Raw genomic sequence first — 26,832 nt, forward strand, 5'->3', positions numbered from 1 at the left:
CTCAGGGTCCTGGGATCAAGCCCTCCCCTTGGGCTCCTCATTCAGCGGGGAGTCTGCTTGAGGATTCTCTTTCCCTCTGCCCCTCCCCCCACTCACGTTCTCTCTCTCTCTCTCTCAAATAAATAAATAAATCTTTTTAAAAAGTCTATAATTCCATCATTCGGGAAAAAAAAATCACTGCCAACATTGAGATAGGTTTTTCTTTGTTCTTGCTCCCCTCCACACATACTTAACATATTCTTAGTTCTTTGGACATCTTCAGACTCAAAAGGTGATTTTTAGTAGTCATATAGTGTTTACATACCATAATCTATTTGGCCTACAGTAATTTTGGACAGTATAGGTCGTTTGCAATATTTCATTAAAAAAAACACAAAAAAACAAAACAAAACAAAAAAACAACCAAACGAATGATGAGAGCCACGGCGTCACTCAAATTCAGAAAGCTCTTCAGAAAAGAGGTGATCAGAGTTTCGGGGAAGTTGGCGAAGAGGTGGGGTGGGTGTGGCCGTTACGTCCAACGGCGGCTGCAAGAAAAATTAGTCCGCCCTTGTGTGTGTTGGTGGCGGCTGTAGGCAGCTGCTCTGCATGGGCCAGGGACCCCTCCTTCCAATGTTTTGAAATTAAAGATAGGGAACTCTTGATCTGAAGGACTAGAAGATGGGCAGTGGCATTCCTGCCCTCTGCCCTCTTGCCCTACGAGAACAAGAAATTGTTTCCTGTCCTTGTCTTGCACGGGTGTCTCTGAGCCATTAACCTGGAGGAGTAGTCCTGTCCCACTCCCCTCCCCCCTCCCCCCAAACTCTCTCAGTCTGAGCTCTGGGTTTGGGCAATTGACCATTAGCCTGAGACCAGGAACGGATGTGATCAGGGTACAGAAGTGGGAACCGGGAGGTACATCTACAGAGTCGGGGGCGTTCCCAGTCCAGGGAGGTTTCCCAGTAGTGGTCGCAGAAAGGAATGGGGTGGAAAAGACAGTCTTTTGACAGAGCGAGGGATGGGGCGGGGGGAGGCGGTGCCCCAGGCTGATCCTTAGATAGGCATGGGTCGATCCTGGAAGGCTGTGGATGGCAATGAAGAGAGAAAGAAGAGGAGGGCGTGGAGGAGGAGAGAAGCACACAGACGAAGCAGGTGATGTAGGATGTACAAACGGAGGAGGCGTGGGCTGGTGACAGGAGGAGGGCCTGGAGCCGCAAGGGTGCCCTGAGCGTGGTTGAGATATAAAAGAGAAGCGTAATGGGAAGCTGACTGGCGAGAGCAGAGGTGGGGCACAGGATGAGGGGCGCGGGTCAGGATAGCAGGGATGCAAGATGGGAGAATAACGGCTGTGCACATTTGGCCGGCACTTGGCAGTCGGCTCCCTTTTAGATTCCCCTAATTTCCTCCTTTCGTTGAAGAAAGCGAGGGTCGGAGGGGTTAGGTGGCAGCGGAGGGTGGGGGCCCCAGGGGGCGCCGGGGCGCGGGGGGAACAGGCGAGCGCAGGGGCGAGGTGGGAGCCTTGCGTCGCCGGGGTAGGGGGGGAGGGCGCCGGACGCGGGCGGGTGGGGGGCGGGCCGGCGGCAGCTCCGGGAGGGGGAGGCGGGCTCCGCCGGCACACGCCGCCCCTGGCAGGCGGCCTGAGCGCGCGCGAGGAGCCGCCGCCGCAGCCGCCGCTCGGGGTCGCCTTGAGCCCCAGATTCCCGAGCGCTCCGCTCGCATGGCAGCCGACTCGGCGCCGGTCCCCGCGGCCCGTTAGGGGCGGCCCCGCGCCCCGGCCCCTCGGCGGAGCCCGTCGGATCCGGCCCCGCTCTGCGTCCCGGGGCGCGCTGCCTCCCAGCCCGAGGTGAGGACCGCGAGGGCTGGGGCGCGCGGGGCTAGGGGCGCTCTGGGGATTCCAGGCCGCGGCGACCGAGATGGGAAGGGGACGTGGGAGCATGTCCGGGAGGGTGGGGTGGGGGTGGGGGAGTCGAGGTTGGAGGCGGAGACTGCTCGCTGCCGGGAACCGGCCCCCGCGTCCCCTCCGTGCCCAAGGCCGCCTCTCGGCGCTGTCCCCATTCCCGCGGAGTCCTCCGTGCGGACTGCGTTCCCAGTCGGGGCCCCTCCAGCGCCTGGACCTCGTTCGGCGCTGCCCATCCTTCGCCTCCTTCCCACAGAGCCCGCCCCGGGGCTCCTGTCTCCAGTCCCCTCGCCTGCTCAGCCTTCCCCGCCTCCGCCCTCCCGCTGCCCCCACCTCCTTCTTCTGTCCGGACGCCCCTCTTCCCCCTCGGCTCCTGTCACTCGGAACCGGAATCCGTGCCACCATCTCCGGGTCCGGCCGCCTCCCAGCCTGTGCCGTCCCACAGGTGTCCGCACGTCCGGCCGTCCATCCGTCCGTCCCTCCTGGGGCCGGCGCTGACCATGCCCAGCGGCTGCCGCTGTCTGCATCTCGTGTGCCTGTTGTGCATCCTGGGGGCACCCGTTCAGCCTGCCCGAGGTGAGCGCGCCCCCGGGCTCAGGTCGCGGCCCTGCCCGGCCATCCTTCGCTAGCGCGTTGACCTCTGCCGGCCAGAGACGGCACTGCAGCCGCTCGACCCGCGGGGTTGACCAGACCCAAGGAGTCCCCTTGCAATGCGGAGTCTCTGTTCTGCCCTAGCCCGGAGCCGAGCCCAGCCAATGACTGAGACCCCGCATCCTCCGAGCCCCGCGTCTCAGGGAGCCGAACCCTGACCCGGGCTCACCCCTCCCACGTCAATCTCTTGCAGCGGATGACTGCAGCTCCCACTGTGACCTGGCCCACGGCTGCTGTGCGCCGGACGGCTCCTGCAGGTATCTCTCTCTCTCTCTCTCTCTCTCTCTCTCTCTCTCTCTCTCTCTCTCTCTCTCTCTCTCTCGTGCTCCCAAACCCTTTGCTGCCCATTTCCCAGCAGGTCCACACCCACAACCAGGTCAAGCCCCAGGGCAGAGTGTCTAGGGGCTGAAGGCCCTGCGGTTCGCTCCCCATTCCCTCATGGCCACAGGGCAGACTGGCTAGCTTCTGCCCGGCCCCCAGTTCCCCTCTGCTTTGCCTCTCTTTTGCTTCTTCTTGCTTATGCCTCCCCACTCCCAACTCCTTTACTCTCCCAAGGCTGATCCAGGAATTCTGAAACGTTCCTCCTCAAGATACCAGGAGAAAGACCTGAAGCTTGAGAGAGTTTGGAGATTGGGGACCATGAGGAAAGGGGGAGATAAAAATATAAAGAGAATGGGTTTAGCCTGAGAAAGAAAGGCTGCGGGAGGGTTGCTGGGGAGACGCACTTACAAAAGAGGATCTTTCTTGATGAATTTGAGTAATTGACTCACGGGGTGGGGGTTGGGCAAATTCTGGAGCAGGAAAAAAGTGTGTCTGGACATTAAGGAAAGGAGCTGTCAGGGCAAGGTGCTGGAGGGGCCGGCTGTGTTTGGGACACTGAAATAGTTCAGGTCTTTGCCCTGGAATTAGGATGGGAAGAGGGTCCTTATGACCTTTCAAGGTCACTCTTTTTAAACTGGTTCTGAGCACCTCAGACATGCCAGGAATGGTACTGGGGTTATTTACAAATGTCATCTTAATTTCTTCCTCAACCCAGCCCAACCCAAACCATTACAGATGAGAACACTGAGGCCCGGAAAGGTTAGACAAAGCGCAGAACCGGGACTTGAATGCTGGTATCTGAGGGTCTGATTCCATGTGTACATCCTATGACCTTGTACAACCTTATACCTACCTGGAGTAGGCCTGCTTTCCCTTAGGGGGTTCTCAGATGTCCTTCTGTTTTCTAGAAGCTCTGGTCTTGCCTCCTCCACTTCCTCAGATCCTCCTCCCCAGAGCCCCGCCCCTGTGCTTCTCCCCATCAGGTGTGACCCAGGCTGGGAAGGGCTGCACTGTGAGCGCTGTGTAAGAATGCCTGGCTGCCAGCACGGGACCTGCCACCAGCCCTGGCAGTGCATCTGTCATACTGGCTGGGCGGGCAAGTTCTGTGACAAAGGTAGGGGAGCAGAGAGGGTTGCTGTTGGGCTGGGGCCCCGTGTGTCTTGGGAGAACATCCATCCGTATTTATCAAGCACCTAATGTGCCTGGCTTACACCCCCCAATACGTGGTATTTTATCCTTTTAGACTTCATGCCTGTTACCTTAGTTGGTCCTCAACCTAATCCGGTGAGGTGGGCAAGGCAGCTGCCAAAAACGTACTCCTTTTACAGCTGTGGAAACTGAGACCCACAGACGAGATACAACCTGCCCAATAACTTTGAGGCCGACTGACAGTGCCAGGGCCAGGAGCCTCCTGACTCCAATTCAGTGTTGTTGGTTTCCCCCACTCCACCATACACACTCTGGGTGGGTTTGTAGTACGGGTGATGCCCACAGAGCCGTGGGCGGGGCCTGGGGGCCAGGTCTGGGTGCCAGGTGTGAGGGACTCTCCTCGAGCCTTCCCCGTCTCCTCTGCAGATGAGCACGTCTGTACCACGCAGACCCCCTGTCGGAATGGAGGCCAGTGCGTCTATGATGGCGGCGGCAAGTACCACTGTGTGTGCCCACCAGGCTTCCACGGGCGTGACTGCGAGCACAAGGCTGGACCCTGTGAGCAGGCAGGGTGAGTACTGGCCCGTGGGTGGGTGGGAGGGAGGTTACGGGAGAAGCTGGTGGCAGGAGAGAGAGGGAGTGTAGAGAGGGTGGTGGTGAAGAACTAGGTCTGAGGGTCAGAAGTCCCTCACGGGAGTACCCGATGACAAAACCCCAGCCTGCCAAAGTGTCCCTAGTTCAGGGTTTCTCAACTTTTTGGGTATCATTTGAACCATTTCTCCAACAACAAAGATCTGTAGGAGCTGGAGGGGTACCGCATCAATGTGGGATTGCTCTGGGTGGGAAGGTGGGTGTGGGGAGGCTGAGCACCTAGGATTCCCCTCGTCCCCTCGGGAAAGCCGGCTTGAAGCTCCTAGAGACCGTCCACACAGCACCTTTCTGCCTCACTGTGAATTAGGAAACGGGGCTGGCAGGGCTGGACTTGTCCTTGTTTCAGCCTCAGGCTTGAGAGGCTTCGAGGAGAATAATAGCACACTTGCCTTTGAGCCCTGCCTTTGGGGCAGGCCCCGTGCTAACTGCCTGACATTGGACTATCTCATTTAACCCTCACAATTTGGGAAGCCAGGGGACCATTCTTATTCTCATTTTTAAAACAAGGCGTTCAAGGCTCAGAGAGAGGAGCTCACGGCGACAAAGCCAGAAAGGGGTAGAAGGGCGGCAGTGGTCAGGATGCCGGCCTGGGCTACCCTGAAGGTGCGAGCTGGCCTCAATGACCTCCTTCGCCCCCACTGCAGCTCCCCGTGCCGGAATGGCGGGCAGTGCCAGGACGACCAGGGCTTTGCTCTCAACTTCACCTGCCGCTGTTTGGCGGGCTTCGTGGGTGCCCGCTGCGAGGTCAATGTCGACGACTGTCTGATGCGGCCTTGTGCCAATGGCGCCACCTGCCTGGATGGCATAAACCGCTTCTCTTGCCTCTGCCCTGAGGGCTTTGCTGGACGCTTCTGCACCATCAACCTGGATGACTGTGCCAGCCGTCCTTGCCAGAGAGGGGCCCGCTGTCGGGACCGTGTCCACGACTTTGACTGTCTCTGCCCCAGTGGCTACGGTGGCAAGACTTGTGAGCTCATCTTACCGGTCCCAGACGCTGCCACCACAGCGGACATCCCCCCGGGGCCCACCCCGGCTATGGTGGTACCTGCCACAGGGCCTGCCCCCCACAGCGTGGGGGCGGGTCTGCTGCGCATCTCAGTGAAGGAGGTGGTGCGGAGGCAAGAGGCGGGGCTAGGTGCGTCCAGCCTGGTGGCCGTGGTGGTGTTTGGGGCCCTCACTGCCGCCCTGGTCCTGTCCACCATGTTGCTGACCCTGAGGGCCTGGCGCCGGGGCGTCTGCCCCCCTGGACCCTGTTGCTGCCCTGCCCCACACTATGCCCCGGCACGCCAGGACCAGGAATGTCAGGTTAGCATGCTGCCGGCAGGGCTCCCCCTGTCGCCCGACCTGCCCCTGGAGCCTGGGAAGACCACAGCACTGTGATGGAGGTGGGGGCTTTCCGGCCCCCACCTTCACCTCCTCAGCTTCTCGGACTGGAGTAGGCCTTTTTCTGCCGCCCCATTCCTGGGGTACACACACAGAGGGACCTCAGCCTCACACCAGAAATATTATTTTTTTAATACATAGAATGTAAGATGGAAATTTTATCCAATAAAACTATGAAAGTGCACCTGCCTGGAGTCCCAGCTGCGAGAGGGCCAGAGCGGAGGCCTGGTTCTGGAGAAGCCTCAGGACTCTGCCCCTCCACCCCCCCAAGAGAACATGGTTTCCAAAGAAGAACCCAGGGTACCCTCTTCCCCTCTGGGGAGTGAGGGAGAGGTAGAGCCACAAAGGAGAATGTAAACCAGCAGCCGGCACCCCTGCGCCTGCTCAGGAGTGGCTAAGACAGAGGGGAGACCCGGTAGGACACGGGGGTCGGGCTCAGGAGCCTCAGCGAGAGGAGTGGGATCCCTGCTGGCAGCTCTGCAGCAGCTGCTGGAACAGTGAGTGGGGCTGGCTGCGGAGCGCGGCGGGGGAGTCCAGCTCCACGACCCTCCCTGCTTGCAGCACCAGCACCCGGTCAGAGTTCAGGATCGTGTTGAGCCTGTGTGAGAGAGCGCAGTCAGTGCAGGGGGATGGAGGGCAAGGCCCTGAACAAGAAAGCTGACCTGCTCTTCCCTCTTCTCCCCCTGGACAGCACAGGGCTGCCCCACAGGCTTTAGCCCCTGGCTCTGTGCTGGGGAAGACTGCAGATACCCGCAGACCTGGAGAACAAGGAGCTGAGATTCATCGGGGGTTGGAATCTCTAGAGCCCTGACCCGTGGGGTCCCTGAAAGGAAGGGAGGCTCTGGGTTCATGTCACCATAGCCCCTGATGAGATTCTCCCTCTGGACGCTTGCACACCTGTGGGCAATGGTCAGCACTGTCTTGTTGGCAAAACGTTTGCAGACGGTCTGCTGGAGCAGCTGGTCTGTCTTCTGGTCCACGCTCGCCGTGGCCTCATCGATACACAGGATCTGGAACACGTGGAGAGGGTTGGGGAGGGGAGGGAGGAAGAGGGTTAGCCCTGACTCCTACCCAAGCACCAGCCCCCACCTTCTGGCCCGGCCCAACCAGCCTACAACTCCCCACCTCCAGCTCTAAAAGGAAAACTAACTTAGTCTCCCGAAACCTCTCCCCAACCCACTTCTTCACCCTGACTATCCCCTGCCTTCTTCCTGGCCCTCTTGCATGTCCCTTCCTATTGCCTTACCTTGGCATCCGTGAGGAGAGCTCTAGCCAGACACAGCAGCTGCCTCTGCCCCAGGGATAAGCTCCGGCCCCCCTCGCTCAGCTCACCATCCAGACCACCTGCAAGGAACAGCGTCCTCACTCCCGGGGTCCCAGCCCTCTCCCCGATCCCTTCCTGTTCCCTCTTGCCACCCTGCAGGGTAGGGCCTACTACTCACCCATGGACATAATCACGTCACTCAGGTGACACTGCTCCAGGGCCTGCCACAGGGCCCCGTCCTGATGTAAGCCCCGGGGATCCAGGTTTTCCCGAACAGTCCCACTGAACAAAAAGGGTTCCTGGGGGATGACAGCCAGCTGGGATCTGGGGGGGGGGGGGGGGAGGGGGCGAGGGGAGGGGATCAGGATGGGCGTTGGGGCCGCTCTGGTTCCGGGCTCGGGTTTTCCGCGGGCTTTCCCAGAAAAAGGGGGGGGGTAAGACCAGAACAACCCCCCCCCCCCCCAGCTCCCCAGTTGGTCAGCCATGTATCTAGAACTGTGCCAGTGCTACGAGAAATATCAAAGACACCAAAGGCCTCGACTCTATGCTCAAAGAGCTTACATCTCACTGAGGTACAAAACACTGAGGTACAAAACAGGAGGGGGCTGGGGCGCCTGGGTGGCTCAGTCGTTAAGCGTCTGCCTTCGGCTCAGGTCATGATCCCAGGGTCCTGGGATCGAGCCCCGCATCGGGCTCCCTGCTCTGCAGGAAGCCTGCTTCTCCCTCTCCCACTCCCCCTGCTTGTGTTCCCTCTCTCGCTGTGTCTCTCTCTGTCAAATAAATAAATAAAATCTTAAAAAAAAAAAACAAAAAAAACAGGAGGGGGCTAAACTGTGTGGGCCCAACTCCAGCAGCTGCTCGGGCAGCAGTGGGCAAGGAATGACCAGGGCACGAGTGGGGAGGGGACACGTCAAGGTCAGAGGCGGGCCTGGAATTGGGTCCTGAGGAGCTATATGGTTGGGCTATAAGGTAAGGCCACCACAGGTAAGAAGGTAAGGCAGGAAGAGCAGGGCCGGGGCTTGGCATCAGCCATGGGCTTTAGGACAGAGCTGCCCCACCTCGTGCATGTCACGGGACTCAGCAAAAATGATACTAGGTAAACCTGGAGGTGGGGGTAGGGAGATGATTAGGCCCAGAAGAGGCCACCTGTGGCCGGGGGCAACCGGCCCAGGTCCCAAGCTGTCCCAAGCACGGCCTGCTGAGCCTCAGGGCTAAGGACATCAGTATGGGGCTCTGCCCCTGGAAGACTCTGGTTCAGGAGGCAGTGACTGGCAGTCTCGAGCGGAGGCTGTGCGCTGGGAAGTATAAGGCAAAGCTGGGAAGGTGGGCCTGGGTCAGACTGCAGACCTTGAGACCACAGCTATGAGTGTGGACCTGGGCACTAGGAGCTTGCTGTCCTCACCTGCTTGTCCTGTCCTCCGTCCTGCCCCGGATTGGCCCTGGCCGCCCTGAGCTGATAGAAAGCCTTCCTAGCTGGACCTTCCTCCAAGGGCCAGCAGTCTGGTTCCCCTCCTCTCCCTCCCCCAGACCTGAGTTCAGACAGCTCCAGCTGGCTGGTGTCCACACCGTCCAGCAGCACTCGCCCCGAACTGGGTTCCAGCAGCCGGAAGAGCACCAACAACAGGGAAGACTTGCCAGAGCCAGTGCGGCCCACGATGCCCAGCTTCTCTCCGGGCTGCACACGGAAGGTCACCCCATCCAGGGCGTTCGGCAGCCCTGGCCGGTACACCAGCACCACATCCTGGAACTCCACACTCCCCTGGGTCAGCCAGCCGACGCCCAGCTGGTGGGGTCCGTGGGGGGGAGAGAGAGGGAGATGGGTGAGGAGGGGGAGGGGTGATGGGGAATGGAAAAGGGGGAGAAGAAGGAGAAAGGGTTGGCGCAAGAGGAAAGGGCACGTGTAGCAGAGGTGGGGCCCTCTTGACGGACACAGAGATGAGGGACACCGTGAAGAGGGTGGGATCACACGGCGACATGAGAGGAGCTGAGAAAGATAGTGAGGAGCAAAAGGAAAGGAACTAGGGGAGGCGGGGACTGTCAGGAGGGTCCTCTGGGGTTCTGGTGCCCCAGTCCGGGGTGGGGGTGCAGGCCTACCCGTGGCAGCTGGCCCTGGGGCTCTTGGGGCAGGTCACAGGAGTACTCCTCCAGCCGCTCGACGCTTACCAGCATGGTTTCTGTCTGTGTGAAGCTGCTCACCAGGCCCGAGAGCAGGCCCGTCAGGGACAGGGCATAGGACAGTGACAGGCCCACCAGTCCTAGGGGAGAGAAGCACAAGCCACTAGGGGATGCCTGGACACTGGGATGCATGTGGGCGCACGGGTGGAGCAGAACGGGAGAATTCCAAGCTGCGGACTGCAGGCATGTAAAGGAAGCCAGCAGAGAAGCAGGAAGACGCCCGGACCCAGAAGGGGACCACAGGAGGTGAGCCACAAGGGAGGGCAGTGGGCCTGGAGAGGCTTCGAGGGAAGGCAGTGGAAGATGGGCCAGGCAGAGTGCCGGGGATGGGGCGGAGCAGGGGAGGGATGAAGATCGGAAGACCTGTTCTAGTCCCAGAGCCCCCACACCTGGCAAGTCTCTCCCCAGGACTCAGTTTCCTCAACTCTAAAATGGAGGCGATGACCATCACAACACATCCTCACAGGACCCCTGGGTGGGAGGTGAAATGTTGCGGGGAGAGTGCAGGGAGAGGTCTGGGGCGGGGGGGCTGACATGCTTCTGCGGTGAGAGTGAGGCTCCCCGGGGTGGCACCTGGGTCGGCAAGGCCCTGCTGGTGCTGCACCAGGGCAATGGCCGCGATGGCGCTGACCACCGTGGCCCCCATGAGCTGCAGCCGGATGTCCAGCCACTGCATGGTGGCGCTGGCGGCAAACTGGCACCTCTGGTTTAGCTCCAGCAGTCTCTGGTTCTCGTCCTCAAACCTGCGAGAGGCCAGGAGGGGGGTGAGGCCGCTCCATCGCTGCGCGGACCCACCCAGACTCCTTCCCCGCAGACGCGTCTCTCTAGGAGCTGATCTACCCCCCGCGGCTGTACAGAGGGGCCCAGAGGGGCCAGTGCTCTGCCTGGTCTCCCCTATCCCATTTCTCTGTGCCCTTCCTCTGCCCCTCGGGCACGCATCCACCCTTCCGTTCTCGGGAGCCCTGGGGCCCGGCCCCCCGTGCCCTTCTTCCCCCTGCCCCGGCTGCGGCGGGCAGGCAGACGTCACACACCTGCAGGCCGCCCCCGAGGCCCGGAGCACGGGGAGGCCAGCCAGGGTGTCGGCCAGGTGGCTGTAGAGGGGCGACAGGGTGAGGCTGCCGAGGCGCCGCAGCTCCCGCGAGGAGGCCCTGTAGCGGCGCTGCACACCGTAGTAGGAGACGCTCAGGGGCGGCAGCAGCAGCAGCAGCCAGGGCAGCCCGGCGCCCAGCACGGCCAGGAGCCCCAGCAGGCCGGCGGCGTTGGCCAGCAAGATGTTGAGCATGAAGGGCAGGCTGTCGTCCGCACAGGCCACGTCTGAGGAGAAGCGGTTGAGGATGCGGCCGGTGGGCGTGGAGGCGAAGAAAGTCACCGGCGCCTGGGGGGAGCAGGGTGTGGTTGGGCAAGGGCCGGGCCTGGGGACAGCCCGGGGGGGGGGGGGGGAGGCGTGGGGGGAGAGGCCCAAAGTAGAGAACAGGAGAGGAGGAAAGTGTCCCCAGAGGTTGGGGGCAGAGAGGAGGGGCTGGGGGCGCTAGAAAGGGAGACTATCCCAGGGCGGGAAAGATGGAAACTCTCCCATCCGTCTGGCCAGTGGTGACCCTGAGAGGCCATGCTGGCCACTCCTCTACCTCTGTGCTAGACAGGCCTACTCCCCTTTCCAGGGCAGGGAGCCAGTCTCTCTCCAGAAGAAGGGGACTTGAGGCCAGTGAGTGGGATTTAGTTGGAGGTCAGGAGGATCATTCCGATTGCCCATGGCCGGACAGCAGTCTCAGTCAGTATGATCTCATGGCTAAGCACTGGGGCTCTGGAATCAGACTGCCCCTCGGATTCTAGCCCTGCCACCTACTGGATGGGAGACCCCAGGCAAGGAGCTTCATCTCTTAAAGGCCCCTGTTCCTCATCTCCACAACAGGGATAACAACACAACTGCAGCTCCCAGGCTGCTGGCAGGATTGAGAGCCACATATACAGCAGGCCGGTGCTTAGCACAGTCTGCCTGGCCCAGAGTTCAGGGCTCAGCAGCCACCAGCTGTTTAGATTGTTCCTCGGAGGGACCGTCTCAGAGAGAGCCAGTCTCCTTCCTCACCTTCTCCATCCCCCAGCTCTCCGCCTGTACTTGGGGAATAATCCTCTTAGGGCAGGGGACGAGGGCAAAGGACTTTTGGAAGCACCTCCTAATGCCAATTTATAAGAACTGAATTCCTTCACAGCCTGAAGAGGCCCTGGTCCTGGAGGAAAGGCGGAACAGTGGGCAGCTTGCTCCCTGACAGGCAACGGGAAGGTTCCCAGCCTGACTCTCCACAGAACTAGCCTTGCCCAGGTCACTTACACTCTCAGAGCCTCAGTTTCCTTATTTGTAAAATGGGGATAACAGTACCTACCTCACAGGGTTATTATGAGGCCCTGATAAGATAACGGGCAAGAGGGGCCCCTGGCCGGCTCAGTTGGTGGAGCACAGCTGATACTCTTGATCTTAGGGTTGTGAGTTCAAGCCCCACACTGGGTGTAGAGATTACTTAAAAAATAAAAATTAAAAAAAAAAAGATAATGGACAAGAAAGGGCTTTATAATAATAACATCATTAACAATAATTGCTAATTGAGTATTTAGTGTGTGCCCGGCACTATCCTAAGTACTTTCCGTGTACTAATTAATTTAATCCTCATAATAAGTCTATGGGGTCAGCAACAGACTAGACATGCACATGGCAACAGGGATGGATCTTAGAAACAGCGCCAAATAAAAATTGTAAGAAATGAATAAAAACACCGGCACACAAAACATAGGCGTTTTGCAAAAACAAACAAACAAACAAACCCAAACACAAAGATACATACTAAACACACTTAGAATGGTTGCTTAGCAAGGAAAGGAGGGGAAAAGGAAATAGGGTATGCAGATAAAAGGGAATGGATAAATAAAATTAAAAAGGGATCTTGCATGATCTAAGGGGTGTCCTGTGTCCCGTGGGTAAGAGGTGAGTAATTCAGGCCAGAACAGAAGCGACCCTGAGCAAGCTTCTCTTCTCCCCATTTTACAGATGAGAACGCTACAGGCTTAAGGAGCTGGGCTTGAACCCAGGCAGCCGCTCCGCTCTCGGCCTCTCCAGGTCTCAAGCTGCCAAGTGCTGCACCCACCTGGGAGGGCTGTCTTCTCCTGAGGGCTAGGAGGTAGGATGGGGGCCCCGATGGGGCTCAGGTGCTGGGAGGGCTCCCCCATGCCCCCCCCCATCCCCTCACCATAAGGACTCGACAGAGCAGGCGGCGATGCAGGGTGGCGGCCGCTTGGAGGGTGCCCGCCGCAAAGAGCACTGCCCGGAGAAGCGTGCACAGGGAGTTGATCCCAGCAATGGTCGCGTAGACGGTGAGGTAGAAACGGATGTCTGAGGAGCCATTGGGGGCGGCTCCCGGCAGTGGGAACACTGAGGTGCTGGGGGGTGAGGAGGGGGCTGTGGATAACCAAAAGTAGGGCCCCTCGGGGGTCCCTTCCCCTCCCCCACACCAGCTCTCCCCACCAGAAGACAGACCCCTGGAACCCCAGCCCCCCCCCCCCCAATCCCTGCCTGGCAACCCCTCCGAGGGCACCAGGCCTGCTCAAGCCCCAGCCACTCACTAGAGGCTTCCGGGGGAGAAGAGGAGCAGCTGGGCAGAGAGGAGCCCTGTGGATCCCGGGCTGGTGGGGGCTGGCGCCTCCTGGGAGCTATTCTTGTCGGCCTTCAGCTGGGAGATCCAATGGGAGAGCCACCAGTCAGCAGCGTTCCTTGTGGCTGGGTGGGGATGGGGAGGGAAAAGCTGTGAGAGAGACTACTCATCCCTTTGTTCCATTCCAACAGCCCCTTCCTCTGTCCTTGACTCTGGCGACTCGTCTTCTTCACCCGCCCTGGCCCTCCCCACCTTGCCACTCTCCCATGTCCTCCCATGCCCCTAGTGTGCACTTCTCTCCTGGGCCCATCACCCTTTAGCTCTGAGGAGCGCATGATCTGGAATTTGCAGAGTGGGAGCTAGCTGTGGGGGCCGATCGGAAGATGGCTACAGAGCGCACCCCTTGGGTCCCTGGGACTCTCAGAATTGGCGGCTTGCCTCTCGTCCCAGCTGCTGCCCATGCCTGGGGAGGCTCAGGGCTTTGTGGCGATCAGTACAAGGCGATGGCTGTGACAGGGACCTAGGGCTGCGGTGGGATGAGGGGCTCGGGGGTTCACTCCTACCTTGCATGAGGAGCAACGAGAGGAGGATGGCTAGGGCCAGGCCCCGGCCCACGGCCCTCCAGTATGCTCGGTACACGTGCAAGGCCACAGCACCCTCCTTCTTGCTTTCCTCCTGCAGCAGGCGGCCACGCGCGTTCTCGTCCCCTCCCAGCCCCTCCTTTGTTTTCTCCAAGTCCCCAGCTGACGGCACTGTGGCTGTGAGGATGCGAGGGGAGGGCAGGGCTCTGATTAAGTTTGTGGGACGACAGCTCAGGGTTTCAGACACACAGGAAAACGTATCTCTACGGTGTGGTGGTGAAGGGCAAGCCCTTTCCTCAGCCCTGAGCCATACCTGAGTCAGCCTCTTGTCCATCCTCAGCCCAGGCTTTGGGGACAGCCTGGACCAATGGCAAGATCTCAGAGGGAGGCCCTGGAAGGTAGCAGGGAGATCATCGGGAGCCTGTCCTGGGTATATACTATATACTCTGCCTTTCTCATTGAGTGTGCCAATCCACCTCCCATTCTCTTTGGACCCCTTCCCTGACCCTCCCTAGCAGGGCCCTGCCCCAGACCCCCAGACTCTGAGCAGGACCCTCAAGTCCATCCCTCTGTGTATGCAGTCCAACCAGCTCAGACAGAACACGTTCACCCCATAAGGAGAGTCACAGCCACCCAAGAGCACTCTGTCCAGAGTCACCTCTTGTTACTGCAGAGCTTTCTCCTCATGCTTCATGACATTTCTAACGCTCTGGTGGAGGCTCATTTCCTCCTGTTTCTCTCCCAGCGAACTTGCAGAGAGTTATGTCCCTCTGCATATTAATCCATCAGCAGTGGGCTTTTTGTTTATTTTTGTTTGAATTTTTAATAAAAAGACTGTTCTAAACCTGACTGCTGTCTCTTCTCTAAGGACATCACTGTTCCCGGAGACCCTGGGCCTCTGTGTTCCCAAAGCACCCAGTCAGACAGCCCAAGTCCCAGATCCCCTGGCATTTCACCAGTGTGCTCTTTTCTCTCCTCTCTGTGGCCTCACGCCTATTCTTTGGAGGCAGGACAGGGTCTCCCATGAGACAGGGGGAGGACAGGGCCCAGGCCACACATGAAAGGGGTGGCAGAGTCTACCTCTGACAATTGAGAGTCACACCTGGGCAGACAGCCCCCTCCCTGGGCTGGGCTCCCACCCTGGCGGCCCCCATTACCGGCCCGAACAAGGCGCCCGGCCTCCATCAGCAGCACCACATCCGCCTTCGCCAGGTACTCGATCCGGTGAGTGCAGAGCAGCCTGGTGGTGTGGCTCAGCACTCCCAGGATGCACCTGTGCAGCAGGTGGTTGGCCACGTCGGCGTCCACAGCGGCCAGAGGGTCGTCCAGGAGATAGAGCTCCTTTTCCTAGGAAGAGGTGGGGACACCATGGGCACCAAGTCCCGGGTCCTCTGGTCAGAACCCAGACCTCTCCTAGGACACAATCTTGAGGCAGTCAGAGAAGACAGTTGAGAGGAACTCTGGGGGCCACCCCTAGAGCAGTAGAGAAGCAGGGGAGACTTGAGGGTGAACTTCCCTCCAGTCAAGCAAGGCCAGTGCTCAGCTTTACTGGGTCCCAGTGTTTCAAGCCACATATGTTTTTTTTTGTTTGTTTGTTTGTTTTTTAAAGATTTTATTTATTTATTTGAGAGAGAGAATGAGATAGAGAGAGCATGAGAGGGGGGAGGGTCAGAGAGAGAAGCAGACTCCCCAATGAGCAGGGAGCCCGATGCGGGACTCGATCCCAGGACTCCAGGATCATGACCTGAGCCGAAGGCAGTTGCTTAACCAACTGAGCCACCCAGGTGCCCTCAAGTCACATATGTTTTTTATAGGGTGTTTAATTTTGCCTCCAATCTGCAAAAGGGAGATGGGATGCCCAAGGGACCAACACCTCAGGAACGTGAAGGGGGGAGGGAAAGAAACCAGATGCTGAGGAAAACATCCCTCCCTCCAAGACTGCAGACTCCCCCATTTTTAATTTACCTGGTAGACAGCACGAGCAAGGGCAATCCGGGCCCGCTGTCCCCCGCTGAGGGTCACACCCTTCTCCCCCACCTCTGTCTGGTCGCCAGCAGGCAGGATCTGATAGGACAGGCCCCCCCAGCATTGGTCAGTGGTCTTCCCAATACCTTCTACTCCATCCCTTTGCAGGGAAGAGGTGGAGGGGGTCAAGAGAGCCAGGGAGCTTGAGGAGAATGGACTTGAATTTGGGGTGAGCGAGCCACAGGGGATAATGTGTAATTCCAACAGTCCAATCCCCACGACAACCTTATGAAGTTGGTATTATTTCTCTTTCACAGATGAGACCAAAGTTCCGAGTGACTCCCTTGGCCCAGGTTGTTCCACAGCTAGTAAGCTGGCAGGACATGTAGATTCTTAGCCACCCTGCCACACTCACTACCTTGCCCTTCTAAAGGCCAGGATGAAGGTGGGCAAATCCAATGCGAAAGCTTTCATAGGTCTTTATACAAGGACTGTACCCCAAGCCTTCGTGTGGCCTCAGGAGTGGTCTCCTTAGTTCAGGGGGACCCACGCCAGCGGAAGCACCTCTGGTCTACCAGACTGTGAGTCCCCCTGAGGGAAAAGCTTGGTAATTCACCTCTTTTCTTAGTGCCTAGATCCGCTCCCAGTACCTGACAGGCATTTGAGAAATGCTTGCTGTAGAAACAAATGATACATGGGTATAGGGTACCCCATAGTCAAAGTAAGGCCCTCTTTTCCAGGGAAGTCCCACATTTACTTGGACAGGGCAGTGGTGAGGACAGTCCTACAGGGGACATGGGGATTGAGTGGGGAAGCCATGAGTAAGATCTGAAATCTCACCCCCCTAAATTTAGTACTCTGGACGTAGGGGATCTAATGGACTTGCCTAGAGTAACTTTGACTCTGAAGCCTCCCCAGTGGGAGGTGGGGGAGAGCCTCTTGAATCAGAACCACTAGCCCAACCTACTTAGAGCTAAAGCCTCCGAGGGAACCCTAGCCTAGAGGCCTCAGAGTTCCCCTAGCTGCTGCGTGGAACACCCCATCACCACCATCCCTCTGGGTCCTCCTTGGAAAGGGGAACCACGCACTGGACACTCTGGGAGGGCCAAGCCTGACGACAGCCAGTCTTAGGTTGATGTTGCCTGAGCAGAAGCAACCCCTTCCCAGGGAAGCGAGTCTCTGACTTGAGGTGTCAGGGGCACGGGGAAGCAGGCAGCCAGGAGGCCTCAGGGCCAGGTACTCACGCAGAGGTCATCACCGAGGGCGCAGGCCTCCAGCACTTCCTTGTACAGCTGGGCATCAAATGTCTTCCCAAAGAGAATGTTGTCTCGGATGGTAGCAAACTGGATCCAGGGTTCCTGGGTGGCCAGGCCAAAGCCTTTGGACAGCCCCCACACTGCCACCCGCCCACGCAGCCTGCAGAGAGCCAGGCCAGCAGCATGTGGGGGTCAGCTCCCAACGGGGTCCCTCCATAACCAGCCCCTGGCCTCCCAGAAGCCTCTCCAGACTGCTGTCTTCGATGTCAGGTCCCCCTTCATGTCACATGGGTCTCTGGATGGGCAGCCACTGGGGTTGAGGGGTCCTAACGAGGCTGGAGGCTCATTCTGGACTGGGAAGGGAAGAAATTGCTCTTTGGCTACGGGCAAGTGCCTGTCAGATCTGGATGTGTTCAGAAGCTCAGAGGAGAGCATGGCCGCCACCCCGCACTCATTCATCCTCACTGTAAAGAAGGTCCTCCTTCATCCCTCTGCTCCTCCCTGGATCCCTCCCTGCATAACCACATTTTCTGAAAGAGGAGCTTTTGCGGGATGTTTCCATTTATTTCTTTACTCGCTATTATAGCACTCACAGCCCTCTGGTGTGAGGATTATGATAACTCACTTTCTTGACTGCCTTCCCCTTTCCAGACTGAAAACTCTCCCAAGAAAGGGACAAGGTCTTGTTCATCTCTGACCCTTGACATCCCTGGACCCTAAAACGGCATCCACCACATGGTAGGGGATAGGCAAGTGTTTGCTGAAGGTCAAAGCTGAGGACAGGGGGGCCCTAGAGGTTACTCACCTGTGGAGCTCCCCAGCAATGGCGGCCAGCAGCGAGCTCTTCCCACAGCCCACCTTCCCCACGATACCCACCAAGGCACCCTGCAAGGAAGCCAGACAGTAACATCAGGTCTCCCTCCTGAGGCCCTGGGCTGCCAATCCTTCCACAGAAGCTTCTCTCTGGGCCCCAGTTAGCCTGTAAGGAAAGAATTCTCCAGCCCACAAACTGAGCTGTACCTCACTGAGTGACACCATGTAGGACACAGAGAAGTACAGTGCTTTTCTAGAAACAGGTGGGGTTCTCAGAAGCTCTGTCTGTGATGCCCCCAGTCTGTCAGCCAGGATTGACCCATCTCCAAGGGGCACCAGACCAAGCTGAGACCCTCCCCTGGGAATCCTCCCTCTTTCTGGCGGTAGCCTGTAAGTGGGAGGGCTCTCTGCAGTCACAGCTTCTGCTCAGTGGAGAGCAGGTCCACTGAAAGAGAAGTATGAGGCAGATACAGAGAAAAGCAGACAGAAAGAGAGCTCTTTGAGCTGCGTCCTGATTCTGGGCTGCTGCTGAGATCCAGCTGCATGCATGCCTTTGAATTCTGCAATTCATCTCTATATCCTTATTATAAATTCTTGTTTGCTTAAGCTAGCTCCAGTGGGTTTCTATGACTTATATCCAAAAAAGCCCCAACTGACAACATTAGTAAAATTCCTTTGAAAAATTCCAGCCTTGTCTTGCCTGAACTAAGAAGAAAAACAAAATATACAGCCCATGCCAGAAATGTGAGCCAAATGTGGTAGAGACGAGAGAACGCTGAGTTGAGCTGTGGGGCAAAGGGTTGGACAGGGGTCAGGGGAGAGGGAAAACTCAGGCCTGGGGTAAACACTGTCCTGCCAGGAATATTCTTTCACGTGTTTCTTTGATGATGTATGATGTATGCGGTGGTGTGAATCACAGGGTGTGATCCCTTTTCAGCATGCTAAATAGAGGATTATCTACCCCGTTTGCAAAATCCTTCTCAGAAGAGGCTGCTGGGCCTTTCCCCTGGTCCCCAGCCTGGGGCAGCTGAATAAGCTCTGGGGTCTGTTCTGAACTTGCTGGCCTCGGAGGGACAATGGAGAGACAGACGCACTTGTTGGCCTGGACGACGTGGATACAGTGGTCTAAAGACCAGGGAGAGAGTAGACGACTCTGAGAACACTGTGCTAAATGGGATGACGTCCAGAGAGGAGCGCAGAACCTGCTCACCAGAGCCCCTCCAGTCTTTCTCTCGGTACTTCGAGATGCAGGCCATCTAGCTATGATGGGCCCTGGGCGTGTTTATCTGTCACTGAGTCTGTAGCTCTCATTCACCTGGGGACTCCCCGAGGTGGTCTAACCAACAAACCTTCTTCACTTCGAGGTGACTGATGAAGGTCTCCTGGCTGCTCCCGACCGGGTCCCAGGAGAACAGGGCTTCATGCAGCTCCAACACTGTAGATGGATCTGTGGGGGGATCTGAAGAGGGAAAAAGCCACTTGACGTGGGCTTCTCAGGCACAACCTCCCTACTTGGGGAGGGTAAACCAGGAGCGTGTTGTTGGCTTGCCTGTCCTGTATCTACCGGCCCAGGGCTAAGTCAGCCTTTGTCCTGGTCTGAGGATTCTCCCCCACTTGCTCTGCCTGGATGCTGGGGCCTCTGGCTCTTCTCGCCAGCACCTGTGTACAGCACCCTAGGGGCTACAGCTCCCTCCTCACCTGTGCCGGGCTCTTCCCTCTAGCTCCCCATTACCTGGGCTATAGTAGACTTGGGGGCTGTGGTTGGGAAGGTCAAGGAAACGCTGGATCCGGTCCAAGGACACTTTGGCCTCCAGGAGGCCATTAATCACCCAAGGGAAGTTGTTGAGGGGAAGAATGAGCATGCGCACCAGTGCCAATGCCGTGAACACCTAAGTAGGGCAGAAGGGGGATGAAGCATCACCTGAAGCCCAGGAGCTATCTGAAGGCCTGTTCTATGAGTGGCCCTGGGGACAGGGGAGTGGAGGGAAGAATGGGGCAGCAGCAGAACTGAGGGGTTGGCAGGAAAATCCTTGGGTTAGAGATGGCAAAGGGAGCCACCTCAGAACCCTAGAAATTCCAGATGTTCCTCCAGAGATCCAGGTTGCCCCTCGATAAGCACACAGTCCGGGCGCATTCTGAGATTTCTGAAGTACAACCATCATCTGGTCCTGGCCAGAGCCAGCACTGGATCATGGATTTTTTTCCCCAAGGTCATCGAAATGAGGGTAAGGGGACCTAACATGGAGCCTGGGGCTAAAGTCGAGGAGGAAGGAAGAGAGGGAAAAAAGGAATTCCTTCAGAGAGGAAAGGGTTGTATATCCGAGGCCCCAGAAATTTCAGAGAATTCCGCCTGGGTTGGGAAAGGTTAAGGCAGCCAGAGATCCTCCTTCCCAGCAGCCCCGAGGGCCTGAGCCCCCCTCCCGACTCCACTGCGTTCCCCTTGCTGCTGCCTCTCCCCACACTTTCCTACAGCCATCTCCTCCTCTCCTGGCCCTCACCTTGGTGGCCGTGAGCTGGTGCCCCATGAGGACATAGGTGATGAAGATGACAATGGAGATGACAACTGGCAGGGCGGCCCACAGGTACACATAGGCTGCATCCAGGTATTTGATGACCCAGAGTCGCCCCAGTTCGCGAGCTCGGCAGGCTTCTACTCGGGCCCCCAGCGCCTGCTCCCACCCGAAGAACTTGATGACCCGAATGCCATTCAGCAGCTCTGTTATGAGCTAGGGTTGGAGACAACAGAGCAGTGTGAAGTGGAGACCCTGCTACTGTGTGTCCATTCTCTGAGCGCCCAGATATTCTGTACTTCCCTAGCCCCCTCCCTTCTTCATCTCAGCCCTTTCTGGAAATCCTGCCCTCAAATCCCTTTCAGCCCTGAGTTGCTTCTCCTGCCAGTCTTTTACTTCTCCTCCATGTGTGCTCCTGAGCGGGGACCAAGTCAGAGCTGGAATCCCCCCCACCTTCTTAGGAGAGGAAGTGGTAAAAATACAGGAGGGTTACCACACTGGGGTAAAATCATTCCTTCCGTGAGATGAGGGACTAAGGACTCTTTCCCAAAGCCAGAAGCAAAGGGCTTCGGGAGCTAGTCGCCAGCCTGGCCCATGGCTTGGGTGGGATGGGAACTATTCCTGTAGGAGCATACAGGTGTAGGAGGCCCACACCACAGCCCAGGCTCAGACGAGTCCAGGCAAGATGGGCAAGGGCTAGAGGAACTCCTTGCATCCCCACATTCACACATCCCCAGCCCGCAAGCCAGCGAGGCACCGGGACCCTAGTCTGTAGCTGTCGTGGGTAGGGGAAAAGGGCCCGGGCCATAACCAACTACGAGGGACCTGTTAGCACTCTGAGCTAGCCCCGTAAGAGGCTGACAACTATGCTGTGTGGATCGCCAGGCCTGCCATCCCCCAGTCACTGCAGAACCCAGAACGGACTCAGCCAGACCCTCAACACCTACAGCTGGCCCAGGCAGACTGACCTACTCCCTTCCCCACAGCCCATCCCTGAGAGGTAGCTGGGGTTCTCCTAGGCCTCTCCACATGTGGCTATGAGATGGTCTCTGCCCTAGACGAAGAGGTAGAAGACTCGTTTCCGGGCACTAATACTAAAAGCCCATTTGGTCCCAGACAGGCTGCTTCCTACCTCCTAGGGCTGCCGCTTAGGGCTGCATGAGCTAATACTATAGTATTACAAATAGGCCACGTCTATTTAGTGCTTACTTTGTGCTGGCCCCATACCCAGAGTTACCTCATACCATCCTCACGACAACCCTATGAAGCAAGCTATTATTACGGTCATTTCCCCAGATGAGGAGACAGAGGCCCAAAGAGGTTAAGCGACTTGTCTGAGGTAATTAAACTAGTAGGTGGAAGAGTTGGGATATGAACCCATGTCTTTCGGGCGCCTGGGTGGCTCAGTCGTTAAGCGTCTGCCTTCGGCTCAGGTCATGGTCCCAGGGTCCTGGGATCGAGCCCCGCATCGGGCTCCCTGCTCAGCGGGAGGCCTGCTTCTCCCTCTCCCACTCCCCCTGCTTGTGTTCCCTCTCTCGCTGTGTCTCTCTCTGTCAAATAAATAAATAAAATCTTAAAAAAAAAAAAAATGAACCCGTGTCTTTCTCCAGTCTGAGCTCTTAACTTCTAGATCATGCTCACACCCTCGGGCACTGGGCATGGGAGGACCTAGGGACCAGGATGCTGGGTGGGGTCTCCGGATTGCTGAGGGACCCTAAGCAGCCCTCACCTTCACCCGCGCATCCTTGTGCTGTAGCATCTCCCGGTTGCTGGCCATGATGCGGGTGGCAATCACTTTGTTGACAGGGACCAGCAGCAGTGCCAGGATCAGACCACCCACGAAGGCCACACCCACCTGCTGGTGCAGCAGGTAGAGGGTGATGGCCAGCTGCAGGGGCAGGCCCCAGGCTTCATGGAAGCTCCCAGCAAAGTTGAGCAGCCGCTCAGAGTCAGTGCCCAGTAGATTCAGGGCCTCCCCGGCAGGAGGGCGTCTGGGCCCCAGCTGTAAAGCCTTTCGGTACAGAATATTCAGCACAGTCCCCCGTGCCTGAAGGGTCACCTTCCGTATCTCATACCCATACTGATTCTGCAGCACAGCGCCCAGTACGGCCCCACCAGCTAGCCCCAGGGCATAGAGCAGTCCATTGCTCAGCGGCTCCTGCCCCTCCTCCAGGAAGCCCACCAGGAGGGAAAGCAGCAAGGGCCCCGAGAATCCCAGCATGGTCCCCACCAGCTTCAGTAGTCCAAGCGCCAGGTAGTGCCGGCCAAAGGCCTTATACAGGGCCCTCCACAGCCGGGCCCCTTCCTGCCAGTGCTCCTGGAAGGCACGAGCCAGGTAGATTGGGTGCAGCCTGCGTGGGAGGCGGCAAGTGTCCTGGGGCTGCCGGAGCTCTCCACGGGCCCCTCGGGCCAGCAAGGGTGCCAGCCAGGCATAGGAAAAGCGTGACAGCCAACTCTCCCCATCTTCAGCTACCTCAGGCTCCTGTCCCTGAGACAGGAGGGGCTCCGGGGCCCAGGGCTCCCGGGGCCCCCCGGGGACTGCCCAGCCCAGTCCATAGGCGAAGAGCGCAGCCAGCTGCAGGATGAGAAGGCACAGGCGGGACAGCGGTCCTGGGAGAAGCGGGGGCAGAAGTGTGCCTCGCTGGCAGTGCCACAGCAGGGTCAAAACCAGGGCTGGGGCCGGCAGGAAGGCAGCCAGAGCCACAGCCAGCGGTCCCCGGGAGTGGCCGCGGGCGGGATGAGCCAGTGCCCACAAGGCCAGGCAGTGGCTGGTCCAGGCCACCGCCGCCACCCCCCCTGCCAGCACTTCTAGCCCTACGGGCCCTGGGCCTGCCCCAGGTGGCAAAGTGACTGGAAGGAGGTCTAGCAATGGAAGGACGGAGAGCAGGAAGGAGGCTGTGAGTCGGAGGCGCCAGCCGGGACCGCAGTGCAGGATGTAACCTGGATTCCTAGGGACAAGGGGGCAAAAGAAAAGGAGGCACATAACGGCTGACTGAGGGCCAGACACACCTCTAATAAGTCACTTACCTCGAGGTAATCAGCTCCTTTTCCTGCCTTTATACCTTATTTCTATCCCATTTTACCCTGAAATGCAGGGCTTTTCCTCCAGGAAGTCTTCCTGGCACAACCTAAATCTGTTTTCCAATCTACCCATACCATTTCTGATCATTCTTTTGCCACAGAAACTAACAATTTTTAGTTAAGGATGTCTGGAACGTGAAGACTAATTAGAAAAAAAAAATCCTAAGTTTTCATACAGATAACAACCAAGAAATGAGTATTCATTTTTATGAAAGTATCTACCTAAAATAACCCTTAAATTCACCCAAGGCACTATTAGATGAATAAAAACTTGACTTATATATGGCTTCTACACTCTAATGCAATAGCCTAAATTTTATGAAGCCTCAAAATATTCTACTCTCTTTCCAGCGGTTGTAGAAGGTGGTATAGATCATATTTGTGACTCCATTTGCTGAACAAAAACCTCTTTTTAGTTTTGTCTCTATCTTCTTGGCATGCAAAAAACGTTTTCAGTCAACAAAAGGGTGATCTGTCTACTTTAAAAATCAAGTACAGGATAATACACCTGCAGCAGTAAATATTAGAATGCCTTGAAGGTTTACATAATGAGAAGACTAAATCTATTGTTCCCTTTGTTGGCAGGGCTGGGGTACTGAAAAAGTTTAATCCTAAATTAGAATGCTTTGGATTTCCTCTAAAAAATCCAGTTAATCACAGTAATGTGGAGCGGTTTATACTGGGATAAAAGCTAACCTTTAAGAATTCTATTTCCTAAGATGTGGGGACAAAACATTGGGCCCTTGGAGGCCCCAAGGTGGCCATCAGCCAGTCTTCTTATGCCCCTGGGTAAGGTTTCCTTCCCTCTCGCATTTCATTTTCCTTATCAGTACAGTGAGCAGTGAGGAGTCTGGACCCAGAGCCCTCTCAGGTCCTTTCTTGTCTGAGATTCTGGATCTCTCTAACCATTTTCAGCAATGTGCAAAAAGTCTGACAAGTGAAGTGCAAAAACCACAATTTCTATTGATTATATGATGGTCTTTCTTGCCTGCTCCTTAGACTGTGGGTTCCCAGAAGCACTGTGTCTATTTTTAATAGATACTCCTCTGAGCAGGCTTTGGATGTCTATGCTAACTGATTAACCCTCCCTAGACTTCTGCCTCATTCTATGTAAAAGGCAAATCAGGATTCCCCCCAGACCAAGCAGATCCCAAGCTTCTCCTCCTCAAGGAAAGGATTCATCAGCCCCCTGATTCATCTTGGATAGGGACACATTCCGTCTATCAGACTAGGGACTCCAAAAGGCAGAGACTAGACTTCTCTCCTGCCTTGTCAGTAGCCAGAGTGAATAACTTCAGACGTATCCAGCCATACAGAAAATAAATACAAAATCAAGGTGAGTTTGATACTTGCACGGTAGAGCCCCAAACCTAGGAAGATTAAGGTTTTGGTTTTGCTCTTCTCTTCTACCTACTGCTTCCTTTCCAGCAGGGTACATATACTTCTCTTAGTCTAGGGAACACGGAGTTTTCATGGATGGAAGTGGTGAGAAACTGGTCCTACAACTACAACAGAAGCTATCCTTTCTGGCTAAAAACATTGTTCACCCAATTTTGCCTCCAATCATGACAGTTGTGTTTGGGTATCTGAAAATCTACAGACGTGATGCTTTCTATCACGCATCCGGACTTTAAAAATGTACCAGGCACTGCGCTATATGCTTTAATGCATTATCTGATTTAAACCTCCCAACAATGCTATGAGGCTCAGAGAAGATAGGTAACTCGACCCAAAACGGCTGCGCTGCTGCAAGGTGCTAATGCGCAGATTTTATTCTATTTTTGCCCCACTCCATAGACCTCACTATTCTGGTTACACTACCGCGGAAATGTGGGTTTCGGCTGAGGTCCGCAGGCACACATGGACAGATGTCTTGCACCTGCTTCTACCCACCTCGGAGTGCCCCAGTGGCAGGCACTGAGCACGGCGAGGAGCGCATGGGGCAGGGCGCTGAGCACCAGCTGGGTGAAGCAGTGGCCCGTGGTGTCCCCCTCCCACACCGGCAGCGGCTGCAACACACTGGTCTCGCACAGCTGGGCCAGGAACCGCTCCATGGAGGCTTCACCTGAGAGGATAGCCGAGGGTGGAGGGAGGAAAGGGTCCTCCCAGAGAGGGAGGAATCCGTGTTCCCAACTGCGAGGTCCAGGTAGGGAGCCGGCACCCGGTGGGACGGAGTGGGGACACAGACCAGGAAGCGGGGCTGGTGTAGGCGGGCCCTGACAGCCGAGTCTCCCCGCCTCCAACCCCGCCCCCCGAACCGGCACCTCCCCTCGCTTGGGCCCCGGGGCCAGACCCCGCCCATTCTCGCGTTACCTCTAAGGGAAGTGGTTTGGCTTCTCGGAGCTGGCCGATTTCTGGGCTGGTCACCTACCCGGCCTCGCTTCTCCCCCTCCCGCTGTGTTTCCGTCCCCAGAGATCCGGAACGTCTTACCTGAAGGAGCTGCTTGCCACCGGATCCCAAGATCCCGAGCACTGGCTGGTGAATGCAGAAGAGCCTGCTGCTGGGTTAGGGTGCTAGCCAGGCTCGCCTGGCACCCCCTATAGGCGGGATGACCTCTGAGGCACCGTTCGCCCCGCCCCTCCGCCGGGCTTCTGCGCGCGTGCGCACTTCTCTGCTGTGTCCAAGGTCTCAAAGAGCCGGCGCGCCGCTGCTGGCGCTTCCTTGTGTTTCAGCGGGTTTATGCTATACCTTATTTGCATAGGAACAGATGTCAGCTCTAGTGCCACGTCATTTATACATGCTCAGGTAGAGTACTCGCTCCCATCTGTCTACTGTTAACTAGCAGGCACGTGCATTGCACTCATTCTTAAAGCTTACCGAACTGAGAAGCCAGACGTGCGTGCTACACGGACGGATAATGGGGACACTTAGGCCATGTCCTTGGGGACACTTAGGCCATGTCCTTCTTTACTCCAAGGCTTCATGGCTTTGGGGAAGTTACCTGACCTCTTTGAACTTCAGGGGTTTTTTTTGTCCGTGCAAAGTGGGCAATACCAATACCAAGATACTGATGAGACAGTTGAATAAAATGTTTAGGGCAAGTGCCTTGCTGAGAGTAGTCCCACAATAAAATACATTTTAGAAAAGCAGTGGGAAGAACATAAACTTTGTAGTTAGATGGACCTGGCTTTAAATCCTGACTCCACCAATATTTAGCAGTGTGATCTTTGGCAAGTGGCTTCTTCATACTAGTTTTATTATCCGTTTATTGGACATGGTATTGGTACCTTATGAAAGTATGTACAGCATCCTAAGAAAAATAGCTTAACAAACAACTATAATTATCCCATTTAATCTCAGTAAGAAACCTGGTATCTCTAATGTCAGGTATTAGTGTTCCTATTTTTACAAATTAAGAAATGTAGATTTGAACAGAAGCAAGGTAACCTTAGGCTTCTAGGAGCTACTGAATTGCCCACTGTGACTCCTGCGCTAAGAGCCATAGGAAATATTGTCACTGGTCCAGATGAACAGACTCAGGTTGTAATAGATGCAGGAGCACTTGCTGTCTTTCCCA

General features: G+C 56.8%; 2 protein-coding genes across 5 annotated transcripts; one reads left to right on the forward strand and one right to left on the reverse strand.

Moving 5' to 3' along the window:
• Positions 1-1,063: 1,063 nt before the first annotated feature.
• Positions 1,064-6,043, forward strand: DLK2 (delta like non-canonical Notch ligand 2). 3 transcript variants are annotated; one of them, XM_032409777.1, is made up of 6 exons: positions 1,064-1,131; positions 2,322-2,452; positions 2,721-2,784; positions 3,832-3,962; positions 4,424-4,568; positions 5,293-6,043. In XM_032409777.1, exons 2-6 carry the CDS (start codon positions 2,377-2,379, stop codon positions 6,026-6,028), a joined length of 1,152 nt encoding a protein of 383 aa, XP_032265668.1. In that variant the 5' UTR covers positions 1,064-1,131; positions 2,322-2,376; the 3' UTR covers positions 6,029-6,043. The 3 variants fall into 3 exon arrangements, with proteins under 3 accessions (XP_032265668.1, XP_032265667.1, XP_032265666.1); XM_032409776.1 differs by lacking the exon at positions 1,064-1,131 and adding an exon at positions 1,187-1,263; XM_032409775.1 differs by lacking the exon at positions 1,064-1,131 and adding an exon at positions 1,748-1,822.
• Positions 6,044-6,421: 378 nt separating this feature from the next.
• ABCC10 (ATP binding cassette subfamily C member 10) lies at positions 6,422-25,884 on the reverse strand. Of its 2 annotated transcripts, none has more exons than XM_032409772.1 (22): positions 25,746-25,884; positions 25,208-25,379; positions 21,963-23,181; positions 20,222-20,449; positions 19,456-19,612; positions 19,073-19,182; positions 17,716-17,795; positions 16,899-17,070; positions 15,655-15,753; positions 14,847-15,036; positions 14,003-14,080; positions 13,672-13,866; positions 13,080-13,233; positions 12,707-12,896; positions 10,502-10,845; positions 10,044-10,213; positions 9,390-9,550; positions 8,825-9,078; positions 7,474-7,619; positions 7,278-7,375; positions 6,929-7,041; positions 6,422-6,629 (listed from the first exon to the last, which is right to left on the reverse strand). In XM_032409772.1, exons 2-22 carry the CDS (start codon positions 25,366-25,368, stop codon positions 6,476-6,478), a joined length of 4,473 nt encoding a protein of 1,490 aa, XP_032265663.1. In that variant the 5' UTR covers positions 25,369-25,379; positions 25,746-25,884; the 3' UTR covers positions 6,422-6,475. The 2 variants fall into 2 exon arrangements, with proteins under 2 accessions (XP_032265663.1, XP_032265665.1); XM_032409774.1 differs by lacking the exon at positions 25,746-25,884 and adding an exon at positions 25,628-25,729.
• Between the last annotated feature and the right edge of the window lie 948 nt (positions 25,885-26,832).

This window comes from Phoca vitulina, unplaced genomic scaffold, assembly GCF_004348235.1.
Source record: "Phoca vitulina isolate PV1807 unplaced genomic scaffold, GSC_HSeal_1.0 scaffold11, whole genome shotgun sequence".
NCBI lineage: Eukaryota > Metazoa > Chordata > Mammalia > Carnivora > Phocidae > Phoca > Phoca vitulina.

Bases quoted from the DNA above. Each gene is read 5' to 3' on its own strand.
- DLK2 (XM_032409777.1), top strand. From the start codon at position 2,377: ATGCCCAGCGGCTGCCGCTGTCTGCATCTCGTGTGCCTGTTGTGCATC. The intron at 2,453-2,720 runs GTGAGCGCGCCC...AATCTCTTGCAG, and splicing joins ACCCGTTCAGCCTGCCCGAG to CGGATGACTGCAGCTCCCAC. The intron at 2,785-3,831 runs GTATCTCTCTCT...TCTCCCCATCAG, and splicing joins GCGCCGGACGGCTCCTGCAG to GTGTGACCCAGGCTGGGAAG.
- ABCC10 (XM_032409772.1), bottom strand. From the start codon at position 25,368: ATGGAGCGGTTCCTGGCCCAGCTGTGCGAGACCAGTGTGTTGCAGCCG. The intron at 19,613-20,221 runs GTGAGGGCCAGG...TGCCCTACTTAG, and splicing joins ACCAGCTCACGGCCACCAAG to GTGTTCACGGCATTGGCACT. The intron at 17,796-19,072 runs GTTTGTTGGTTA...GCTTCCTTGCAG, and splicing joins GTCACCTCGAAGTGAAGAAG to GGTGCCTTGGTGGGTATCGT.